At 39.7% G+C, this 23,123-nt stretch overlaps 1 protein-coding gene across 3 annotated transcripts in view; it reads left to right on the top strand.

Annotated features, from left to right (window-relative positions):
* The window catches only part of GRAMD4 (GRAM domain containing 4), a 91,924-nt gene that overhangs the window by 25,532 nt on the left and 43,269 nt on the right, over positions 1-23,123 (top strand). For all 3 annotated transcript variants that reach the window (XM_060684153.2, XM_087874266.1, XM_060684154.2), the window contains exons 2-3: positions 10,155-10,359; positions 21,378-21,498. In XM_060684153.2, coding sequence (XP_060540136.1) covers positions 10,155-10,359; positions 21,378-21,498 — 326 coding nt within the window. The remainder of the gene's footprint in view (positions 1-10,154; positions 10,360-21,377; positions 21,499-23,123) is intronic.

Here is a 23,123-nt window from a genome sequence, read left to right as displayed (position 1 = left end):
GCCGCCCACCACCGTCACTACCGGTTCGCCCGATCCGGAGTGAACCAGTAGCAACCAACCACAATGCAGTTGCTTGGCAACAGACTCCTATTTATGATGGTTGCAATATCCCGGAGTCACGTGATCCCCTTTTACAACCTTCCGACAAGCCAATGGGGAAGCCAGATCCACTTAACAACTCTGTTATTAACTTAACAACCGCAGTGATTCATTTGTGGCAAGACCGGTTGTAAAATGGGGCAAAATTTACTTAACAACTGTCTCACTAAGCAACAGAAATTTGGGCACATTTGTGATTGTAAGTCAAGGTCTACGTGCATATTCTCCTAGTAGGTTTTAAGTAAGATATTGTGTGCACATCAGACTGCTTTGTTGTCTAGGTTTGACTTTCCTGCTTTTTCTTTTGTAATCTTCTCCTACAGCTTTGTGTTATTATAATGGGTGGTGTTAGTATCACCATATGTGTAAGTGCCAAAAATCTCATGCCGCCTTCTAGGGCGTCCATGGGACAAAAGAGCAGTGTTGCATTTTTTACATAGTTTTCTTATCCTCCAGTGTGACTTAGGCTGCCCTTTGGCAGAGTAGCTGCTCTTCCCCATTTTTGGTTATGTTTTTACTCAGTGTAAGTCAGTTGCATACAGTCTAGCTAATCAGATTTGAAACTATTGCCTGTACAGGATAGTCCTTGACTTACAACAGTTGCTTTAGCGACTGTTCAAAGTTACAACAGCATGGGAAAAAGCAATTTATGACCGTTTTTCACAGTTACAACCTTTGCATAATCCTCATGATCATGTGATCAAAATTCAGACGCTTGGTAACTGGGTCATATTTATGACCGTTGCGGTGTCCTGAGGTCATGTGATCACCTTTTGCGAACTTCTGACAAGCAAAGTCAACGGGGAAGCCAGATTCACTTAGCAACTGGATTACTAACTTATCAGCTGCAGTGATTCGCTTAACAACTGAGTCAAGAAAGGTCGTAAAATGGGGCAAAACTCACTTAACAAATGTCTCGCTTAGCAAATAAATTTTGGGCTCAATTGTGGTCGTAAGTCAAGTAGAGGATGTTCAAGGTGACAAATGAAATAGAGAAATCTGTGCTAGTTCCTATGATTGATGATGAGGAGGAGGAAAGGAAGCTATCCAGTAGAAGCTTTTCGGCTTCTGTAATTTTATTTTTTATTTTATTAGTCACATTTCTATGCCGCCCACTCTCTGAGGACTCTGGGCAGCTTACACCAAAGACAGTATACTAAATAGCATATTGCCCCCAACAATCTGGGTCCTCATTTTACCCACCTCGGAAGGATGGAAGGCTGAGTCAACCTTGAGCCGGTGAGATTTGATCCGCTGATCTGCTGAACTAGCAGTCAGCTGAAGTAGCTGCAGTACTGCACTCTAACCACTGCGCCACCTCGGCGCTTTTTCTTAGGAACTTTTCCAGAAGGAACTTTACCTCTTATTACATGTGATGCTTAGGAAACTTAAGCAGGTTCCAGCCCTTTGGATTGGTAGATTTTCTGTCTATGAGCTGGTCATGTCATGTCAGGAATCCATTCATTGTTAAGAAACTTTCCGTTAATTCCATAAAATTAATATCTTCTACATTAGCAGTGTCAAACTCACATTGTCACGGTGGCATCATGACTTTTTTCCCCTTCACTAAACCAGGCATGGGCGTGGCCAGCACTTGAGGCATCCGGCCCATGGGCCGCGAGTTTGACAGTCCTGTTCTACATCTTCTAGATGTAGAATAAAGCCTTTCCATGATCTTATCTTTCTATCCAACTCTTCCCTTTTAACATAAAGGTAAAGATTCCCCTCACACATATGTGCTAGTCATTCCCGACTCTAGGGGGCAGTGCTCATCTCCGTTTCATAGCCGAAGAGCCAGCGCTATCCGAAGACGTCTCCGTGGTCATGTGGCCGGCATGACTAAATGCCAAAGGTGCACGGAACGCTGTTACTTCCCACCAAAGGTGGCCCCTATTTTTCTACTTGCATTTTTACGTGCTTTCAAACTGCTAGGTTGGCAGAAGCTGGGACAAATAACGGGAGCTCACCCTGTTCCGTGGCACTAGGGATTCAAACCGCTGAATTGCCGACCTTTTGATCGACAAGCTCAAATATTTAACATATTTGACCCTTAATCGGGATCATTAGATCTTCTTCTCTTCACTCATTCACTTGCTTAATGAGTTAGTTTGGTTAGTTACAATTAAGGGCTATTTGTCTCCACACGACACTAGGCCCTTAAGACTTTGAAACTTTTAAAAACAGAAGATAAATAAAATTAAACAATCAAATCAAATCAAAGATCATACACACCCAGAAAGAAGCAGTACAATATACGATAGACGAACGGTTTTACAAAGGGTCATCGCCTTCTTTGTTTTCCCAAAGATCCAATGCAGCTTTTGCACTTCTTTTAGGATTGAAATTTGAATAAGTTCAATGAAAATCAGTGTTATAATTAAAGAAACTGAGCCTTTATTATTGCAGCAAAAGCGTATTTTAAAATTCACAGCAAGTTCATTGGGAGCAAAAGAAGCATTAAGAGATACTCTTATTTTAATAAACCAACGTTTAGTGCGTCTTAAGTATATTAATATTGTTGGTGATTGAAAAATTAAATTAGAGGGAGGTTAATCAATGTGTCTTGTGCTGAAGGATAAAGGCATGCCAAGACCTGTATTAATTTTACTAATTTATTTCATCAACTGTACGTTAATGTTAATAAGAAAAGTCTCTCTTTTAAAAAGGGTAGCATGTTCCACCTTCTCTGGTTGTTCAGAAATGATTTTTTTTGCAGTCCCTTTTATCACTTAGCTTCTTTGTGCATATGAAAAACATAGCTTGAGGGTGGGTGAGGCGGAAAGCGATTTATCTTATTTATAATGTCTGTAATCTTGGTTGTCAAGTCATGGGAACCGCCTGAAGTTTAAAAGTATGGAAAATGGTGGCTGGCCTGTTTTTACTTTCAGAGCTGCCCTTTTAAAGCAGGAGGAACATTTGGGGGGTGGGTGGGCTGTTTCCTTTTTTAGTGGCACCTCTAAATCTGTTCTGATGGTATCACTGAATTTGATGGTATGATTTCTGACAAGATTTTCTGTCATTTTAAGTGGGTGCTACATTAACACAGGAGTGTCAAACTGCCAGCCCGCGGTCTGGATGCGTCACGTACAGGGCACACCCATCTCTGTGACAGCAATGTGACACCGTGAGTTTGACACCCGTGCATTAACACTTCAAACCTGAAAATAGTTGACAAGCCCTCACCATCCAGCATGGCAGGATTGGGGAGGGGGAAGCAATTGTGGGGAGAATGAGGTACCTTAGTGGGTTGGGGAAGTCCTTAGGTGGTCTGTCCCATCACTAGCCCCTCCCCCCACCCTGAGATACCTCATTCACTTAACAACCTATGCATTCGATTAGTGAATGTGTGGGTGAAAGCAGGGATTTTTCACTTTCATTTTATGTGATTCACTCCAATGAATCCTCAGGTTATAAATGTAATTGGCAGGCTCTATTACATTTGTAACTCAGGATTACCTGTATTCATTACCTTCCCTACCCTACCGGTTCGCAAATGTTCCATCTTCCATCTTCCGTGCATGCGCAAGGCCTTCTGCACATGTAAAGAGCCTCAAAAACATGCAAAAATGGGACGTCATGACGTCTGCATGGGTGGGCGGGGCTTCCTGCAGTCGCCCCTACCGGTTCGCCTGAACCAGATAGAACCGGCTGAATACCACCACTGCCTGAATTACTTTTTATGATAATAGTAATTTTTTATAAAATCACTACCTAAAAAAATCAAGTGTAGTCCACAGCTATTAAAAGGTTCCTTATTCCTGTTTTTGAGTTCCCACGACTCGAATGGCTGATAGGATGATGGGCATTATAAGTAAGATAAACGTTGGCCCACTTTTAACACTTAGCTGGGAGAAAAATGTTTGAAGCTGTAAAAAAATAAACAGGCACAGAAAAAAAAAAGAGTTTTAGGAAGAGCCTGTAGTACAGTGGACTAAAGCACTGTTATTAACATCTGCTGCTTGCAATTACTGCAAGTTCAAATCTCACCAGGCTCAAGGTTGACTCAGCCTTCCATCCTTTCAAAGGTAGGTGAAATGAGGACCCAGATTGTGAGGGCAATAAGCTGACTTTGTATAAATATACAAAAGTATGAAGGCTATTGCTTAATGCATTGTAAGCTGCCCTGAGTCTCCGGAGAAGGGCGGCATATAAATTAAAGCAAAAATTAAATTAAATAAAAAAAAAAATTAAAGTCCTCAATAAACCTCATTTATTCTGAAAACTGAAGATAGTTTATAAGTGATTGAAGCAACTGGTGCTTCCCACACTCTTTCCTAATTGAGACCATTGATATTCGCAGCAATATTGATTGAGCTATCTGGAAATTATGTGAGTGCTTCAGACTGAGCCAGCTGAATAGGCCTATTGCTTGTAACAAGTTTTTTTTCCCCTTCAACTCTTCCCTTGTTTAGTAGTGCCAGCTGGAGCTGTTCTGTTCCTTGTTAGTGGCAGTGTTTTCCTTACAGCTCCTACTGAAATGTGTTTATAAATCGGCTGTGTGGCCTTTAGACTTTTTGTATGAACTAACTGAAGTATGTAATCACAAGCCTTGAATTCCTGCGCACTGGCAGTTTTGCAATCTGGATATGGTTTCCGATTTTGAAAACAGAAATAAAACCTGGAGGCTAATGAAACTTGCATGGAAGTGAACAATACTAACTATGAATAGATAGGAGAAATTTTCCCATCTGTTGGCTTTTATGTTTTTCAATATGAAATGCGCATGGTTTTTTGTTTTTGTTTTTGGCTTTTGTGTAAGTTTTACAAGCCAGTCTTCCCAAATCTGTTACTTGCAGTTGGTAAAGGTAAAGGTTCCCCTCGCAAATATGTGCTAGTCAATCCTGACTCTAGGGGGCAGTGCTCATCTCCGTTTCAAAGCCGAAGAGCCAGCGCTGTCCGAAGACATGTGGCCGGCATGACTAAATGCCAAAGGTTCACAGAACGCTGTTATCTTCCCACCAAAGGTGGTCCCTATTTTTCTACTTGCATTTTTTACGTGCTTTCGAAGTGGCAGAAACTGGGGCAAGTAACGGGAGCTCACCCCGTTATACCCTGCTGAACTGCCGACCTTTCGATCGACACGCAGTTGTTAAGCAAGATCTTATTATAGTTTGTAATTTTGTAAAAAAAAATTATGTAAAGTCTTAAGTATTTACTGCTGATCCTTTGAACTGGTGCTGTGCTGAAAAATTCCTTGCATTTTTATCATTCATCATCATTAGGGGTGCTGGAAACAAAACGGCTTCCGATTATTTTTCCCAAAAGAAAATAAAAATTTGATGAGATTCTCATGGGTGAGAGAGATGTAGGGAGATATGCCCGTTTTTTGTTACATCATTCCGTCTTGGCTTTCAACAGCCACCTTCCCTGACTTTCCATTGTTTTCCATTCAGTTTCAAGGGAAATTGTCAACAATAGTTTTTATTTAAATCGTAATAAAAGATAATATGAACTACAAACATACAGTATACAATACAATAAAAGAGCTCTTCCAGAGGGTATTTGCTGGAGTGATAGCCAACTTAGTGCCCTCTCCTACCTTAAAATAATAAAGTAAGCTCAGTAAAGTATCAGAAGAATTACATCTCAAACCTAATACTACCCTGTTTCCCCCAAAATAAGACATCCCCTGATAATAAGCACAATCAGGCTTTTGAGTGCATGGCAATAAGGGCAAGCGCTTATTTCAGGGTTCAAAAAAATATAAGACAGGGTCTTATTTTCGGGGAAACGTGGTAATACAATAATAGCAATAAATTATGATGGATTTAAAAGAGCCTACATTTATTCAAAACCAAAGGAGAGAGAAATAAATCAATAAATCTTAGAATTATAGGGCTGGAAGGACCTAAATTACTTTTTGGGGTAGGGGAAAAATATGTATCCCTAGAAAAAAAAGCCCATGATGAAGTACAGGCACTTATAATGATCTTAATGATTTAAAAGGTCTATAACTATTAGCTTAGTAACCAATAGTATATAACGGGACAAAAAGAATGGAATCAGGTTTATAGCTTGTACTTAGATTTTCTGAGACTTAAAAAAAACTGTTCGAAAAAGAACATAATAAACATATTTCATTTCACTAATATGTGCCTCTTAATTTTGATGGTACATTATTAATGGTACAAGAAAAAAACTTTTTACAATGATCTGGATGAAGCATGCAATATATATGAAATGTAATAAGTTATGCAGTTCAGAAACTTTTTTCCTATAGAAGTCATTTCAAAATGTTTCCCAAACTTTAATCCAGAAGGACAGTTTATATTGAAGAGAAAGAAGTAAAGCATAGTAGTGCATTTGTTAGAGAGCAAGCCCCACTATGTTTAGGAAAAGCTACTTCTAAATATCCATAGATTTTCTTTTTTAGCCTATATGGATTTGTGATTACAATTACTTCAAACTACCTGGTTTAGCCAGCTTGAATGTTGGAATATATCAATATGTATATATATTACATTTCTGAAGTTCCCACCTGCCTCGAAGAATTCTCCTTCAAACTTTTATGTCATGTAAGGATATAAAAAGGTAAAGGTAAAGGTTCCTCTCGCACATATGTGCTAGTCATTCCCGACTCTAGGGGGCAGTGCTCATCTCTGTTTCAAAGCCGAAGAGCCAGCGCTGTCCGAAGACCTCTCCGTGATCATGTGGCCGGCATGACTGAACGCCAAAGGCGCACGGAATGCTGTTACCTTCCCACCAATGGTGGTCCCTATTTTTCTACTTGCATTTTTTACGTGCTTTCAAACTGCTAGGTTGGCAGAAGCTGGGACAATTAACGGGAGCTCACCCTGTTATGTGGCACTAGGGATTCGAACCGTTGAACTGCCGACCTTTCGATTGACAAGCTCAGTGTCTTAGCCACTGAGCCACCGTGTAAGGATATACTGGCCTCTTAAATGTTGGCAGCTAAAGAAAATCTTCATAGTTTACAAGATATTGGGGTGTACGTTTCTCTGAACCAGTGGCTGCTTTGTAAATGCATGAGCTTAAAAGTATATATGTGGAAATCAAAAGAATGAGAAAAGAACTCTTAAATGGACAAAGTTGGAAGTTGATTTTTGTTTTTGTTTCCTTTTATAAAATAAAACTATAACCACCATCTTTCTAAAAGCCTTTTTTATGCCTTTGCTTTTTTTATTTTAGGCTCATCTGCTATGGCATGGGTTGGCTAAAAGATAGATGTTGCTTAGCTCCTCTGAGGGCAGTAGTGAGATGCATGATGGAATGGTAGCGTTTTTGATATTTTCATTTCATTTCGTTTTCATTTCATTTTATTAGATTTCTATACCGCCCTACTCCCGAAGGACTCAGGGCGGTGCACAGCCAAACAATACAAACACATACAATACAAAATTTAAAAATAGAATAAAATCAAATTAAATAATTTTGGCCCCGACAAATTTAAAACCCCAAACTTTTAAAACCAATTTAAAATTGAATATATAAAATACTAAAAGATATTTAAAATTTTAAAAATCTTTTATAAAAGAGGGGGGAAATTAGGCCAGGCCGTCCTGGTGAAATAGTAAGGTCTTTAAAGCGCGGCGGAAGGTGCGCAGATCCGGGATCCTCCATATCTCTGGGGGGAGCTCGTTCCAGATAGTAGGTGCCCCCACAGAGAAGGCTCTCCCCCTGGGGGCCGCCAGTCGGCATTGTTTGGCTGACGGCACCCGGAGGAGCCCCTCTCTATGGGAGCGTACCGGCCGGTGGGAGGCTATTGGTGGTAGTAGGCGGTCCCGCAAGTACCCGGGTCCTAAGCCATTTTCACTGATCTTGAGGTCTACTCATGAGCCGAGGGGGCGCAGTGGTTAGAGTGCAATACTGCAGGTACTTCAGCTAACTGCTAGTTCAGCAGATCAGCAGATCAAATCTCAGTGGCTCAAGGTTGACTCAGCCTTCCATCCTTCCGAGGTAGGTAAAATGAGGACCCAGATTGTTGGGGGCAATAAGCCAACTTTGTATAGAACAACACCGCTTAGGGGGGACCGAAAGCCCCAATAAGCAGATATTATTTTATTATAAATATAATAAGCAATTATGTTTTATAATTGAATTTGCTGGATCGCTTCTGCCTAACAAGTTTCTTTAGTCGGCTCCATAGACTTTCAATTGGGTTAAGGTCTGGGCTATTGCCAGACCATTCCAGGAATATGATTATCTTCAAATTCCAAAAACAACAACAACAAAAAAGTGTTATTAGCCATCAAACCTCAAAAATACACTTTTCCCAAAATATTTCCACAATTTTGGCCACTACTGTATCTATGGCTGTGTTTATGTGAATAGGAGAATGCCATAAAAGAAGAGTCAGCGACACAGAATATGTTATCCCTAGGAATGCAGATCTGTATATTTCATGGCTTGTTTTAAGTGTTTGAGCTGTTTTTGCTCTTAAGCAATTTCTAAGATTGCAGATATGAGGATTTTCCTCTTCTAATTCGTACAGCATGTTCCCAGCTGTAGATTTTTTTCAGTTCAAATCATACTTTGGTTTGAGGTCATAAGCATGGGACAAGAGCATTATGTTCTAGTATGGTAGTATTGGGGGGGTCTGCTACTGTCTTTGATGTTACAGCCTGTGAGTTCCTTCTGCAAAGATTGTCTATGGAGGACACTTAACGTGGTTCTCCTTCCTGAGCAAATTGTTACCGATGATGGCAGTGGGGCTAGTAGAAGTGGTTGAGTCTGTGGTTTCTCTTTTGTAGACTGCCATAGGGCTCAACTCTCTCCCCTACCCTAATATCCACATGAAGCCAATGAGAAAGTAATCTGATGAGGTGTGTGAGGTTTCATCAATATGCTTAGATATCTATCTCCAAATAAGAGTTGCATTTAAGCTTTTGTTCCCGTGACTGTCAATCTTGGAATGGGGAGAAAGAGGTTTAACTTCAATCCCAGCAAGATGGGCAGCTGTCAGTATGGAAGCTTATGGATTCCAGCAGGATTTAATCTTTGATCCTGGATACGTTTATGCTTATTGTGCTGTGTGAAGGACTGACTGTGTATTACTGTGATTGTTTTCATTTGTTAGGTAGATAATTGTGAATTTCTTGTAATTTAATCTTATTGGAATGATGAATGTAAGCCAAACAAAGTTACTGCACACAAATCTTAACATATCTGGGATATTTTTTCGCCTCTATTGGTCTTTTTTGGCATTTCTGTATGCCAAATAAAATGGTAATAGTTATATTTTTCTTTGGTATATTTCTTAATTTTGCACTGATGCTAGCTTATTAGTATTGCTTCTATTAATAATATTAGCAATATTAATACTTTTATCTCTGTACCATGCTGGGGCCAAGGATAAGTTTCCCTAAACTTATGAGAATGAAACCTAGAATTTCTTAGCTCATACTGCACACTTAGAAACAATACATTTCCAGATCTTCATAATGAATGATATATATTCATATTCTATTAAGTCAACTAAAATTTTATATTGGTGTAATGTATGTTTAATTAGATAAAATACACACACTTTGACCCAACCGTCATTTTCATTATGTGTCTAGGGGAAAGGAACGTGGATTTGATATAGATTTATTTAGTACTGACTTATTGAAATCAGTATAAGTAGCTGATCTAATATATCCCATTGATTTAGTGTATCAGGTCCAAATATGACTGAATCAGAATGCAGTCTGAAAAAAAGCCTCCAAACAGAGGTTCAGAAAAAAAAGCCTCAGAAACAGAGCTTCAGAGGCTTTTTTTCTGAAGCTCTGTTTCGGAGGCTTTCAGAGGCAGAAAAAAAAGTTTTTCCCTGAAACAGAGTTTCAGAAGTTTCAGAGGCAGAAAAAAAAAGCAAGGCACAGAGCTCACAACCAACGAATCTTTTGCTAAAATTCACCTCAGGGAACAGCTGATTGGGGGTATTCCAGGAGACTGATCCACCCGCCAATCAGCTTTTTTCTTATTTTCCTCCCCAAAAAACTAAGGTGTGTCTTATACTCCGGTGCGTCTTATACTCGGAAAAATACAGTATGTTAAATACATGTCCTGATAATAATCTTATGCTTTCCTTTCTTTTTCCCCTTTGTGTTCTTCAGGGACTCCAACCGTCATGTTAAGATAAAGCAGAAAGGTGCAGTGCTGAACATGCTAAAGAGGTTGGACAAAATAAGGTTCAGAGGACATAAGAGAGATGAGTTCCCGGACTTAGCTGAGTCTCCCAGTGCTTCAGATACTGAATGTGGAGATGAAATCCCTATGAAAATACCTCGTACATCAGGCTACGATGAACTGAGAGACCCTGTAAGTATTTAAGATGTTTGCACGTTTTATTGCTGTTGCCTATTTTGAAGAAACCAACCTGAGCAATCTGAATGGATGGAGAACCTGTGGCAGAAGAAGTACACGTTCAAAACTTTACTAGGCCTATAGCTGTGATGGTGAACCTATGGCATACGTGCCCGAGGTGGTACACAGAGCCATCTTTTCGGACATGCGAGCTGTTGGCCAACTCACCTGCAGCTGCGCATGTGCGTGTGCCCCAGCTGGTGTCCGGTGCGCATGCGTGCAATTCAGGGGACCCAGCTGGTCTTTGGAGCTCTCCTGCAGGTGCGCGCATTTGCACATGCGTGAGAGAATACTGGCGCACAGTGCACATGAGCAGATGGAGTACCTGTTCGACACTCAGTGAGTAAAAGGTTCACCACACTGGCCTATAGCATGGAAAGCAAAGATGGATGGAGTATTTTTGCCTTGTTACCTTTCAGCGGCATTCATTTTTGGAGGGAAGAAGGAATTTATTAAATATTCTTTCCATTAATTCTCAGGATAGCTGGGTGTAATATGAGTGCTTTGGAACTGATGGATATGAAGTTTTTTTGACTAAGGAAAGCCATTTCAGATGGCTTCCTTTTAGTGCTATGAAAAACAGCAGTGATGGATTTTTTTCACTGAAACTATGACATACATTTCAAGGGCAGAATATTTTCCTTCTTGACTTATAAAAATGGAACCCACCAAAATCCTATGGCTCCTTGTGCATCCTCCCTGAGGCCATAAAATTAAATCCTTACAAAATAATTTAAACTAAAATTGTGTTTCCTAGTTTAATTTTTCTTGTTGGTCCCCAACTATACATTATGCTTAGCTATGTTTTGTTTTCCTGAAGAATTCATGAATTGTTTGCCCATCCAATATTAGTTGATATTATTGGGAATTATATTTCAGTATATCTGGAAATTTTCTTACAGAGGGATATATTGCACTCAGACTAGGCTATGTCTATATCTTTTGATTTAATTTGGTTTTTTAAAAAAAAATTATTGATGTACTCACAAATTGTGAGGCGGTTTTATACATTTCACAAATAAATAAAACAAAACAAACTAAAATATTGGGCTGCATACTCTATGCATGCAGTAATATATTCGTTTGTATCTAAATATAGTTATAAAGAATTTGGAATTTGATGCAAACAGTTGTTAGGAGGAGGATGGCATATTTTATCTTTCTTGCTGCCTATATACTGATGAGATCTGGAGATCCCCTGAAAATCAAAAATGTAAATGTAAAGGGAAGTGACTTTGGTCTTTCCATATCTCATCTTTCTGAGATAGGAATCTATATTGAAAGTCTGTATTGGATCTTGAGAGAAGAGTTTCTTTGCCAGAGAGATTACAGCCAAACTTGATTTTTTTTTCTAATTTCAGGTTTGAAGAATAATGAAATGTAAAAACATATCTTTATTATGTTTAAAGATCATTATTATTATATTTATGTTTTAGTAAAAATGTAATATCTTTACTTTAAAATAAAGTAATATCTTCATTTTATTTGAACCAACATGGACTTTTAAGTCTGGAGCAGCCAAAGGCAGCTAAATTGTACTAATAGGATACAGGTTTTTACATTCAAAGCAGGGTGAAAGTAACGAGATCTTTCTAGTGGCTGTTCTAAAATGTTGTGGACTTGCTTGTTCCAAACTCCTTAGTTAAAAATAACTTGCTCTCTGCCATGTCATGAAAAGAAAAGTGGATAGATGAGCTCTTATATTGACTCCAATGAGGTGACCTTGAAAGGTGAGTTGGAAGGTTCATCAAAGCAAAGCATTCTCAAAACTGGTATTGTTATTGGTATTAAGTTTGTTTTCCCTGTTGTTGGTTTTCTCACAAAACTAAAAACATTTTATTTCTTTCTGATTCTTTTGTATGTGTTTTAGGTTCATGTTTTATTTTTATTTGTTAACTTTGAGATTAGTTGAAACTCTTGAGTGGTTTTTTCCCCCTTCCCTAAAGCTTTATTGCAAAAACTTTATGGGTGTTAAAATGTTTCTTTAAATGACCCTGTTCACAGAGCTCCCTAAATTTTTATTGAATAAGTCACAACTGACTGAGTTCGCATATCACCATATCTCATAAACCAGGTTTACCAAACACAGTGGCTGAATTTATTTAATGATTAAGCCAAAACCAGACAACTCATGACAGACCCAAAGCACTGAATTAACACAGGAAATATTTTATTTATTATATTTACATTCCACCATTCATCCAGGACGTTTAGAAAGTGCTATATTATTTTTTTTTCTCATTTTCCCCTACAATAATAACCCTTTGAAAAAGGTTCATCTGAATTAATGACTGGCTCAAAGTCATCAAGTGGGCTTCCAGACATTTGATTGAATGTGAGTCTTCTTTGTATCACTCCAGCATCTTAATCATCACGTGTCAGAAGCTTTTTTTTTTTTTTTTTTTACATTTCTGGTATAATCAGATCTGTTCTTAACTTTCAAATCTCTTTGTGGCTAAGCCTCTGCGTATCTCCAGAACCAGTTCTCTTATTTTCAGCACTCATTTCTCTTATTCTCTGCATCCATCTCAAGAAGGTAAAAGCCAGGCTGGGCTATCAATATAAAGATTTTAATTGGTTTTAAATGGGATTTTAAATTTGGGGTTTTAGAAATCGGGCCTATTATTTAATAATTTTAATTATTTTTAAATATTGTCTGTCTTTGTGTTTTTAATTAGGCTGTACACCGCCCTGAGTCCTTCGGGAGAAGGGCGGTATAGAAATAAAATAAATAAATAAAAAATAATAAATAAATAAATAAATAAAAAGTCCCACCTATTTGAGATGAGGCTCTGAAAGCATTCCTTCTCAATAGTGGCCTGAAAGAGTGTTCTATAGTTTTGTAGTTTCTGGAAACTGCATATTCCATTAAAAATTTGGTGTTGATGGGGGATTCAGGTTAACTCTGTTATATTTTGGGGATTTGTTGCGTTGGGGATTTTTGTTCGTGTGGGAATTGTTATTTTAATGGCCCCAAGTCTCTTGAGGTAGGTGGTATAAAAAGTTTGTATGTGTGTATAAACAAATATATGTAAAAGTAGATACAGATACAGATTAATAGCAGACACTATGCCGTTTCTGACAGATGGCAGTCCAGTCTCTTCTTGAAAGCTTCCAGTGATGAAGCTCCCACAACTTCTGAAGGCAAACTGTTCCATTGGTTGATTGTTCTCACTGTTAGATATTGTCTCCTTATTTCTAGTTTGAATCTCTCCTTGATCAATTTCCATCCATTATTCCTTGTCTGGCCTTCAGGTGTCTTGGAAAATAGGTTGTTCCCCTCCTCTCTGTGGCAGCCTCTCAAATATTGGAACACTGCTATCATGTCACCCCTGGTCCTTCTCCCCACTAGACTAGCCATGCCCAGTTCCTGCAACCATTCATCATATGTTTTAGCCTCCAGTCCTCTAATCATCTTGGTTGCTCTTCTCTGCACTCTTTCTAGAGTCTCAACATCTTTTTTATAGAGTGGTGACCAAAACTGGATGCAGTACTCTAGGTGTGATCTTACTAAGGCTTTATACAGTGGTATTAGTACCTCACTTGATCTTGATTGTATCCCTCTGTTAATGCAATTTAGGATTTCAAGTATTTCAAGGAACATTGCTTTTGTTGTCATATCTGGATGCTAGTAAGCTGGCTACATATCAGTGAAATAAGTGAAATTTCTCTTGCAGCTTTTCAGACTCCCCCATTTTTGCAATCTGACTGTTGTGAATCATTGCATAATATGGTGGGTGGATGTAACTGGAGAAAAAGATTTTTGCACCAAATATAGAATAGAGGCTTGTTAGGTATAGAAGCTTTCCAACATTTTGTTGAAGTTTAATTAATGTTGGCGCTGCTAGATTTAATTGTTCCTCTGTCTCTTAAAACTAGGTGTTGCATAATTTCCTCTCTGACAATTTTTAACTGAAGGATAGAATATTAATTGTTGAAACACTTCTCTTTTGCCTTATAGCACATGAAGTGCTAAAAAAAGCTCCCCAATCAGAAAAAGACTGAAATTTATAAAACAGTGACAGTTGCAGTGTTAACTTCTACGGCAGTATGTCACTTGGACTTGAGGGACAAAAGGGCATTTGGGTAACGTATCAGGATGTTAATTTAGCACTTGCAGACAGTTCATTAAAGCAGCTGCATCTTTTCCTGGGATTTTCCTCTGCAGTTGAAGCAGTGTCAGGAAAAGACATGTCCACGGTGTTGTGGATAGTAGAGGTCCATATGCACCCTGGCATGCTTGAAAGAATGTTTTTTGTTTTTAATTCCAAATGTTAATCAGCCCTACCAACTTCTGATTTGAGCTGCTGTTGGGAAACACTCAGCCAGGAAAGGGGGACGCCTCAAGTGCAGAATTAGTTTTGAGTCTTTAGGTAAAGGTAAAGGTTCCCCTCGGACATATGTGCTAGTCGTTCCTGACTCATCTCTGTTTCAAAGCTGGTGGTCTTTGCTCATCTCTGTTTCAAAGCTGGTGGCTTGGTGGGCGTGGCTTGGACATGGCAAGGGAAGGGAAGGATACTGTAAAATCTCCATTCCCACCCCACTCCAGGGGAAGGTTACTGCAAAATCCCCATTCCCTCCCGATCAGCTGGGACTTGGGAGGCAGAGAATAGATGGGGGCGGGGCCAGTCAGAATTTTTACTACTGGTTCTCTGAACTACTCAAAATTTCCACTACCGGTTCTCCAGAACTAGTCAGAACCTGCTGAAACCCACCTCTGGTGTGGTTGCTTTGGCCCAACAGCTGTGTTAAGTGTAGACAATAAAGAGAAATGTAGAGAATAAAGTGTAGAGCCTTACAGAGAGGGGAGATCCATTACAAAGGCAACAAGCAAACATTGCTTAAGCCTAAACAACGAAGAAAGTATGTGTAAACATCTTAGACGTTTGTCCCCCTAATTCACATGAGTATAACGAAGAGAAGAAATAAAACAGTCAGACTTGGATGATTCTGTTTCTATAGCCAATCTTAATAAAAAAGCCATTTTAGTCTTAATGTGGATTTGATTTATCGAACTGATCTACATCCTGAGGCTGACATTTTTTTCAATTATTTATTCATTACAGCATTAAGATTTCTGTTCCATTCCAGTTCAAACTGGTTTTGACCAGCATACAAGAAACCACACGCAATGCATTAAAAATGAACGAAACATAACATAAATAATATAGTAATAGTGCCGTCTGTCAGGGGCAGGCCCAAACCAACCCCAAGGGCTTGAAGAGATCTTGGAGGTCTTCTAGTTGAACCCTCCCATGCTCAAGGCAGGAGATCTTAGATGATCTTGGACAAATGGTTGTCTAGTCTATTCTTGAAAACCTCCAGTAATGAGCACCCACAACTCCTGGAATCAACTTGTTCCATTGATTGTCCTCACTATCAAGACATTTCTCCTTAGAAAGTTCTAAGTTTCATATCTTTTTAACAAGCTTCCACCCATTAGTTCTTGTCCTGCCCTCAGGTGCCTTGGAGAACAAGTTTTTTTTTTTTTTAATTTGATTTATATGCCGCCCTTCTCCGGAGACTCAGGGCGGCTTACAATGCGTTAAGCAATAGCCTTCATTCTTTTGTATATTTATACAAAGTCAGCTTATTGCCCCCACAAACTGGGTCCTCAATTTACCTACCTTAGAAAGGATGGAAGGCTGAGTCAACCTTGAGCCTGGTGAGATTCGAACATGCAGTAATTGCAGGCAGCTGGATTTAATAACAGGCTATTAGTCTGCTGCGCCACCAGGCTCTTGGCCCTCTTTTCTCTGTGTTAGCCTCTTCTCTTTGATAGGCTAGATCTACCTAGTTCCCTTAACCATTTATCATATGTTTTAACCTCCAGATGCCTTTTCATCTTTGTTGCTCTTCTCTGTGACCTCACTTGTGCAGTATAAAACAGTATTATCACTCCTCATGATCAAGACACTATCCTTGTGTTGATACAGCCTAGAACTGCATTGTATTTTTTGGCAGCTGCAGCACATTGCTGGCTCATACTAGGTGGTTCACTAAAACACCTAGATCCCCCTCTCAGTTATTACTGTTGAGTCAGTTACTGCCTATTCTATACCTATGCATTTCGTTTTTCATGCCTAGGTGCAGGACCTTACATTTCTCACACTGAACTGCATCTTGTTGCCCAGTGTTTAAGTTTGTTAGGTTCTTTCTGAATCTTGAGTTTATCTTGTTAGCAATGTCCCTACCCCCCCAGCTTAGAGATTTCTGCAAGTTTGATGAATTCGCTTTATAGCTCCTCATCTAGATCATTTATGATAATGTTGAAGAGCACCGGGCCCATGAAGCTTGAGGTGCCCCACTGCATGCTTTCCCCCTATAGATATGGTTCCATCGAAGCCTACATGTTGGGTGTGGGTCAGCCAACTGCAAATCCATCTCTTGGTGGTTCTGTCTATTCCACATTGTTCTCTCACCAAGAAGTAGGCTCTGGTCTATTTTGTCAAATGCCTAACCAAAGTCAAAATATACTACATATGTCCATAGCATTTCCCTGATCCAATAATTTAGTCAAAGAAGGCAATAACATTTGTCTGGCATGATCTGCTTTTAACTAACCCATTTGTTCTTCTTGTAATTGCCTCACAAATTCTCCACTTGATTATTTTTTCCCAGGATTTTCCTAGGTTTTGATGTCAAGCTGACTAGTTTTTTTTTTGTTTTTTTTAAATTCGATTTATATGCCGCCCTTCTCTGGAGACTCAGGGTGGCTTACAGTGCGTTAAGCAATAGCCTTCATACTTTTGTATATTTTTATACAAAGTCAGCTTATTGCCCCCACAAACTGGGTCCTCAATTTACCTACCTTAGAAAGGATGGAAGGCTGAGTCAACCTTGAGCCTGGCGAGATTCGATCTTACTTTAATTGTAGACAGCTGGTGTTGATGGTTTCCAGGATCCATTTCCCCTCTTTTAGTAGATTAGAGCAATATCAAGTACCAGAGTCTTCTGGTAGTTCCTCTGTTCTACAAGAGCTTTGAAAGATTATATGCTTTCAACTATATGTAGCTCCGAGATGACATCTTCCAGGCCCTTAGACCCCTGGAATGTAAACCATTATTTTTTGGGCCAACCTCAACAAATGAAAAATCTAAGTGTTGCCTTGGTAGTGGCCCATTCCTTCTACCTCCCAAAGCCATTCCCAATACCCATTACCTCATCTCACAACGATCGATAAAAGCAATAGAATAAAAACAGAGCAATCCTTTTCACCAGGCACCAGACCAACCAAACTATTAACCTTCTGACTCAACCCCCCATTTTAGCCTAATGCTTATGTAATGAGCCTGGTCCTCATGGCTTCTGAAAGGCTAGAAGGGTGAGGACTCCCTTAAATTTCAGATGGAAGGCTATTTCAAAAGGCTGGGACAGCTAAATGGAAAGGGCACCTCCAAGGCCCCATTTGGGTCCTGATAGATAACATTGTTTACGTAATAGGAACCCATAATAGATCAACTCCGCCAGCACTTACAGGCTTGGGAGAAACCATAGGTTTAATTACATAAAGCTTTATGTAGGGCTTGCATTGCAGCTTTTATGTGATTCCTTTCTCAAATTATTAATAAGTTGTGCAGTTTTCAAAATTAGAAAAGAGAAGGTGACTCTGGAGGAACGGATTGTTCCTGTTAAATAGTCTGGCTCAGAATTAAGCTTGACTGAGTTCCTTGAGTCCTACTCCTAGATAAATCAATATAAAATTCTAGCTTGGGAAGGCAACGAACCCAGGATACTTACTTCTGAACAGGCATGCTAAATGTCCTTTTCCTCAGTAATTATGTGAAACCCTTGCCTTCATTTATAATTTAAAGTCATTTCTGCTTCACCTTCTAAGAACTGTGCATTGACATGTCTAAAATACTGTGCAGTTAGATTAATATCTTATGGGGACAAAGATAAGTGCTAAGCAAGTGTAACTTTCCATTTGTGCGGCCGGGTGTGTTAATAAGAAAATCAGACTGATGGGAACATAGGAATTTGGGGTTAAAATAAAAGCCCAAAATACAACTTGTTTCATCATTTTTATTATTAAAACATTGCCTCTTGTAATTAATAGGGGATGGGGATTAGAACTGACTGTGGAATTATTCTGTTATATTGAGTCTAGATTACTTTGATAGTCCTCAATCTGCGTACTTTTAACCCTGATTTCAGTGGCAGAAATACTTGTGAATTCCCAGTGGCTGCTTTTGAAGTATCGCCATTTCTCAGAACACAGTAAAAGCATTGAAGCAGATAATGGAGTGCAATTTTAGCCTTTCAAAATGACACTAACCTACCCGCCTATTTACTGTTAGGTCAGCTCTTGATGACACAATGTGATTTTCCACAGATGGTTGCATAGCTAATCTTCCAGAAAACAAGAAAAAAGACAAAAACAGGAGTGATTTTGATTTCCTTTTTAACATAGAGACACAAATAAAAGGATTGCATAGGAATTCATATTCCTAAAAAGTTGGGGGGGGGGTCAGTTTCTAGATATATGTATATTGAATGCATCGAAACAAAATACCCCACTATAAAATTAAAAGCTCTTAAATCTGAAGTTTTTGCATTGCATCTGAGATAAGCTTCACTATACTTAAATGTGCTATTCCAGGGGTGAAATGCTCCCGATTCGGACCGGATCACCCGATCTGGTAGCGAGGGAGGCAGATGGTTCGGAGAATCGGTAGCAAAAATCCCTGCCCCCCACCCTTCCCAGCTGAGCCGGGCAATCATCAGAGGCTTTTTTTATTTATATTTTTTAAAAAATAAAACCTCTACAACCTCTTCAGCCGAAAAAATGCTTTTAAAAGTAAAAAAAAGCCTCTGATGATCGCACGGCTCAGCTGGGATCATCAGAGGATTTTAAAAGCATTTTTTTTACAACCAGAATTACAGATTAACAGAGTTGGAAGGGACCTCGTAGGTCATCTAGTCCAACCTAATGGTATAGGTCTACACCATTGGTCTACAGAAATGGTCTACACCAGAAGCCCCCAACCTTTCGGACTTCAGGGACCACTAAATTCATAATTTAAAATCCTGCGGACCACTAATATGATCTGCTAATGACAAGCTGGGTGGGCATGGCAAGGTGGTCATGTGACTGCGTGGTCATGGCCAACTCAATGTCCACTCGTGTCGAGGAGTACCTTGCCAGCCTCTGCTCGCCCTTCCCATCCCAGCTACTCCTCGCCTGCCCCCCTGGGCTCCTTAAGGCCCCAACAGGAAGCAGTTGTTGGAGCTAAGTAGCCACCAGGAGAAAGAATTGGCAAAACAGCTGGCTCAGTTCAAATCGGATCTGACTGAGAAGGAAGCTCAGCAGAAGCACCTCACTGAGGAGTACGAGCATAGGCTTTCCAAACAGAGGGAAGACCTGCAGGAGTGCAAGGCCAGGTACCGGCACCTGAGATGCTCAGCGGGCTGAGATGGTCAGCCAGTTCCAGGCCATGATGCAGTCCCATTGGAACAAGGGTCTCAGGCTCTTCGCCACCAGTGGCGCTTCCCTCCAGTCTTCGCCCAAAGCCCCGCACCAGGGGGCAAAAGCAGATCCCCAAGTCAGAATTTCTTCCGCCCTCCGACCCACACAAGAAGACCCCGAAGGGGGAGACTCTCTGCAGCAATACTAACATTCATTGCAGATATCTAGTCCAGAGGCCGTAGTTTGAGAACCCCTGATTTTAGGGCAAGCTGTTCCATCGGTTGATTGTTCTCACTGTCAGAAAATTTCTCCTTATTTCCAGGTTGAATCTATCCTTGTTCAGTTTCCAGCCATTATTCTTTGTCTGGCCTTCGGGTGCTTTGGAAAATAGCTTGACCCCCTCCTCCTCTCTGTGGCAGCTCCTCAAATATTGGAAGACTGCTATCATGTCTCCCCTGGTCCTTCTCTTCACTAAGACTAGCCATGCCCAGTTCCTGCTTCTGTCTTGCTTGGAAATTGATGCCCACACAAACACGGGTGTTTTTTTTTTTTTTTTTTAATTTGATTTATATGCCGCCTTTCTCCGGAGACTCAGGGCGGCTTACAGTGCGTTAAGCAATAGCCTTCATACTTTTGTATATTTATACAAAGTCAGCTTATTGCCCCCACAAACTGGGTCCTCATTTAACCTACCTTAGAAAGGATGGAAGGCTGAGTCAACCTTGAGCCTTGGAGAGATTCGAACCAGCAGTAAATTGCAGGCAGCTGTGTTAATAACAGGGTGCTTTAAACCACTGTAGTACCAAGGCTCTTTATATTAACACCCCAATAATTTATTTTTATTTGTTCCCAAATTTACATGAGCATATAAATCTCTTTGCAATGCTGCATTATCTGTCCTATTCTCTCTCTCTACGTATCTTTTTTTTAAAGTTAATCTCTCAAGGATATTACAGTGGTAGGAATCTTAAACCTTACAAGTTTCCCCCCCCCCTCTCCTCACCCTCCCTGCTCCCCTTTCTCTTCTTCCTTGCCCTGTGCTGCAAACTCTTCTTGCATATGCCTGAGAAAGGATTTATCCTGAGTGCCTGCACACTTCAGTTTACAGACTTCGTAATTGTTTAAATGGCCCTTTTGAAACCATGGCCCATAATTGACTCTGAAGGATCCTTATTTGGAGCAGGCTTCTAGCCAATCAGAACGGAGTTTAGATAATGACGTTTCGTGCTGCAGAAATCAAAGCATTTGCTGTAGAGGTCTGAGCAGGCGCAATGATGCGAGACACGCTATGAGAGAAATACAGTTCCTTTCATAAGCTTCCATTGATTCATGTCAGCAGCCTAATGCTGTGCAAAAGGTTTGTGGCTCTGCCCAGCTCTTGTAACTAGTAAATAAAAATAACCATTGCTTATGTACTCCTTTATATTTTCATTTTGGAGTGTGTATGAGAGGGTTGTGTGGATGCTCTTGCTTTTTTTTTATTTCCTTCAGAGATTAGTTTCTGAGCTGCCAGCATCTCCTCTCTTTTCTTATAACCCCCTCCCCTTCCTCCCTCCCTCCGTAGGCTGGTCCTGGGACTGTCATCATGGCTACAGGAGTTCCCGATTACAACAGAACAGAGTCTGACAGATTAAATGAGATCAAAGGCCACTTGGAAATTGCCTTGCTGGAAAAGCACTTTCTCCGTAAGTACAAAGAAATTGAGTTTGTTTGTTCTTCCTCTCCCTCCCTCCCTCCCTCCCTCTCTCTCTCTCTCTCTCTCTCTCTCTCTCTCTCTCACACACACACACACACACACACTCCCTCCCTCCCTCCCTCTCACCTCTCCCTCTCCCTCCCTCCCTCCCTCCCTCTCTCTCTCTCCTATCTATCTATCTATCTATCTATCTATCTATCTATCTATCATCTATCTATCATCTATCTATCTATCATTATTAGTTGACACTATGTTTTTAATTGACATGATCCTGTCATTCTGGCTAAGGTATATATTTTAAGTTTCCCTATTTATAATTTGAAGTCATGATTAGAAAGAAGTTTTCAAGAATAGCTCAGGAGAGAAGATTACTTTGCTTAGTCAGAAGTAGGCACACAATAATCTCCAAACTAGTTTGCTTTCCATTCAGTATAAATTCAGAATATTTTAATGATTGAATAGAAGCAGGAATTGGGTTATGATTAAAAAAGCTCATTTTTAGAATTTGTTATTAACATAGTTCTTTTAGTAAGGGTAGTAAGGGTTTTTGTGTAATGGTTTAAGCGTTGGGGCTTAAGACTAGTTTGGCTTTGTTTAGATTGTGCATTTAATTTCTATTTATCAAATTTATTGGTCCTGGCACACACAATGAATTCATGTATTTGATATATTTTCAAGTATACTCTTTTAATTATGTACAGTATAAAATTAAGCTATAAGTATTAAAAGACAGAAAAGGACTGCAGTAAATATCTAAAACTGCTTGCAAGACAAGTAACACAAGGAGATGCTATATTGCTATAACATTTTGGATAACTAAGTGAATTGCAACTGAATTAAGTAAAAACTCTTTGAAGCCAAAGCAGGATATTTTTGGAACGTTCTCCCAAACACCATAAATCTCTGGTTCCAATGTACAAATAAACAAGGAATGGCATCTAAGTAATTATTCTTGAAACTGGAAAGGGATAGAGCATTAGTTTGTTTAACTATTTTGTGGCAAGATATAATTGATGTGGTAAGGAAAAAATGAAAAGTGTACAAATCTGCTAAATAGAAGGAATAGCAGGATTGATATATTTGATTCCATCGTATCCCTGAAAGTAACATCTACAGTATACTAAAAACTCCAAAATTTATAAAATTTTGCTGCTGGATAAAAATCCAGCAGCAATCCTTTATCTGCCCATTTGTTGTGAAGAAGGGATAGTGCGTCGGCCCTTCGAGGTAGTTCAAACGGGAAACCCAACCCATCTTCTTCTTCTTCCTAGCATATTCCCACAGGTGCAGGGTCCGCTTTTTGGATCATTGAGCGTCACTTTGCACAGTCAGCTGTGTCTCCAGGGTGCAGTCCCGCAGTTTGCATATCTTTGTTGATGGCGTCTTGCCATCTCTGTTTTGGATGCTCATGAGGTCACTGGCCATTGACTTCTAGTTGGTAGGCAGTCTTGGCAATGGTGGGAGATGCTGTTGTCTGGACGGGAAACTCAACACATGAGTACTAATATTACATTTATTGTAAATTTACAGCAGGGTGGATTTGATTCAAGTTAAATTGATTTAAATCATGATTTAAATCACTAGTAAAAAGGCTTGATTCAAATCAACTTGATT

Source organism: Pantherophis guttatus, chromosome 7 (genome assembly GCF_059756535.1).
Source record: "Pantherophis guttatus breed Tessera chromosome 7, ASM5975653v1, whole genome shotgun sequence".
NCBI lineage: Eukaryota > Metazoa > Chordata > Lepidosauria > Squamata > Colubridae > Pantherophis > Pantherophis guttatus.
This window is presented reverse-complemented; position numbering and strand designations above follow the sequence as displayed.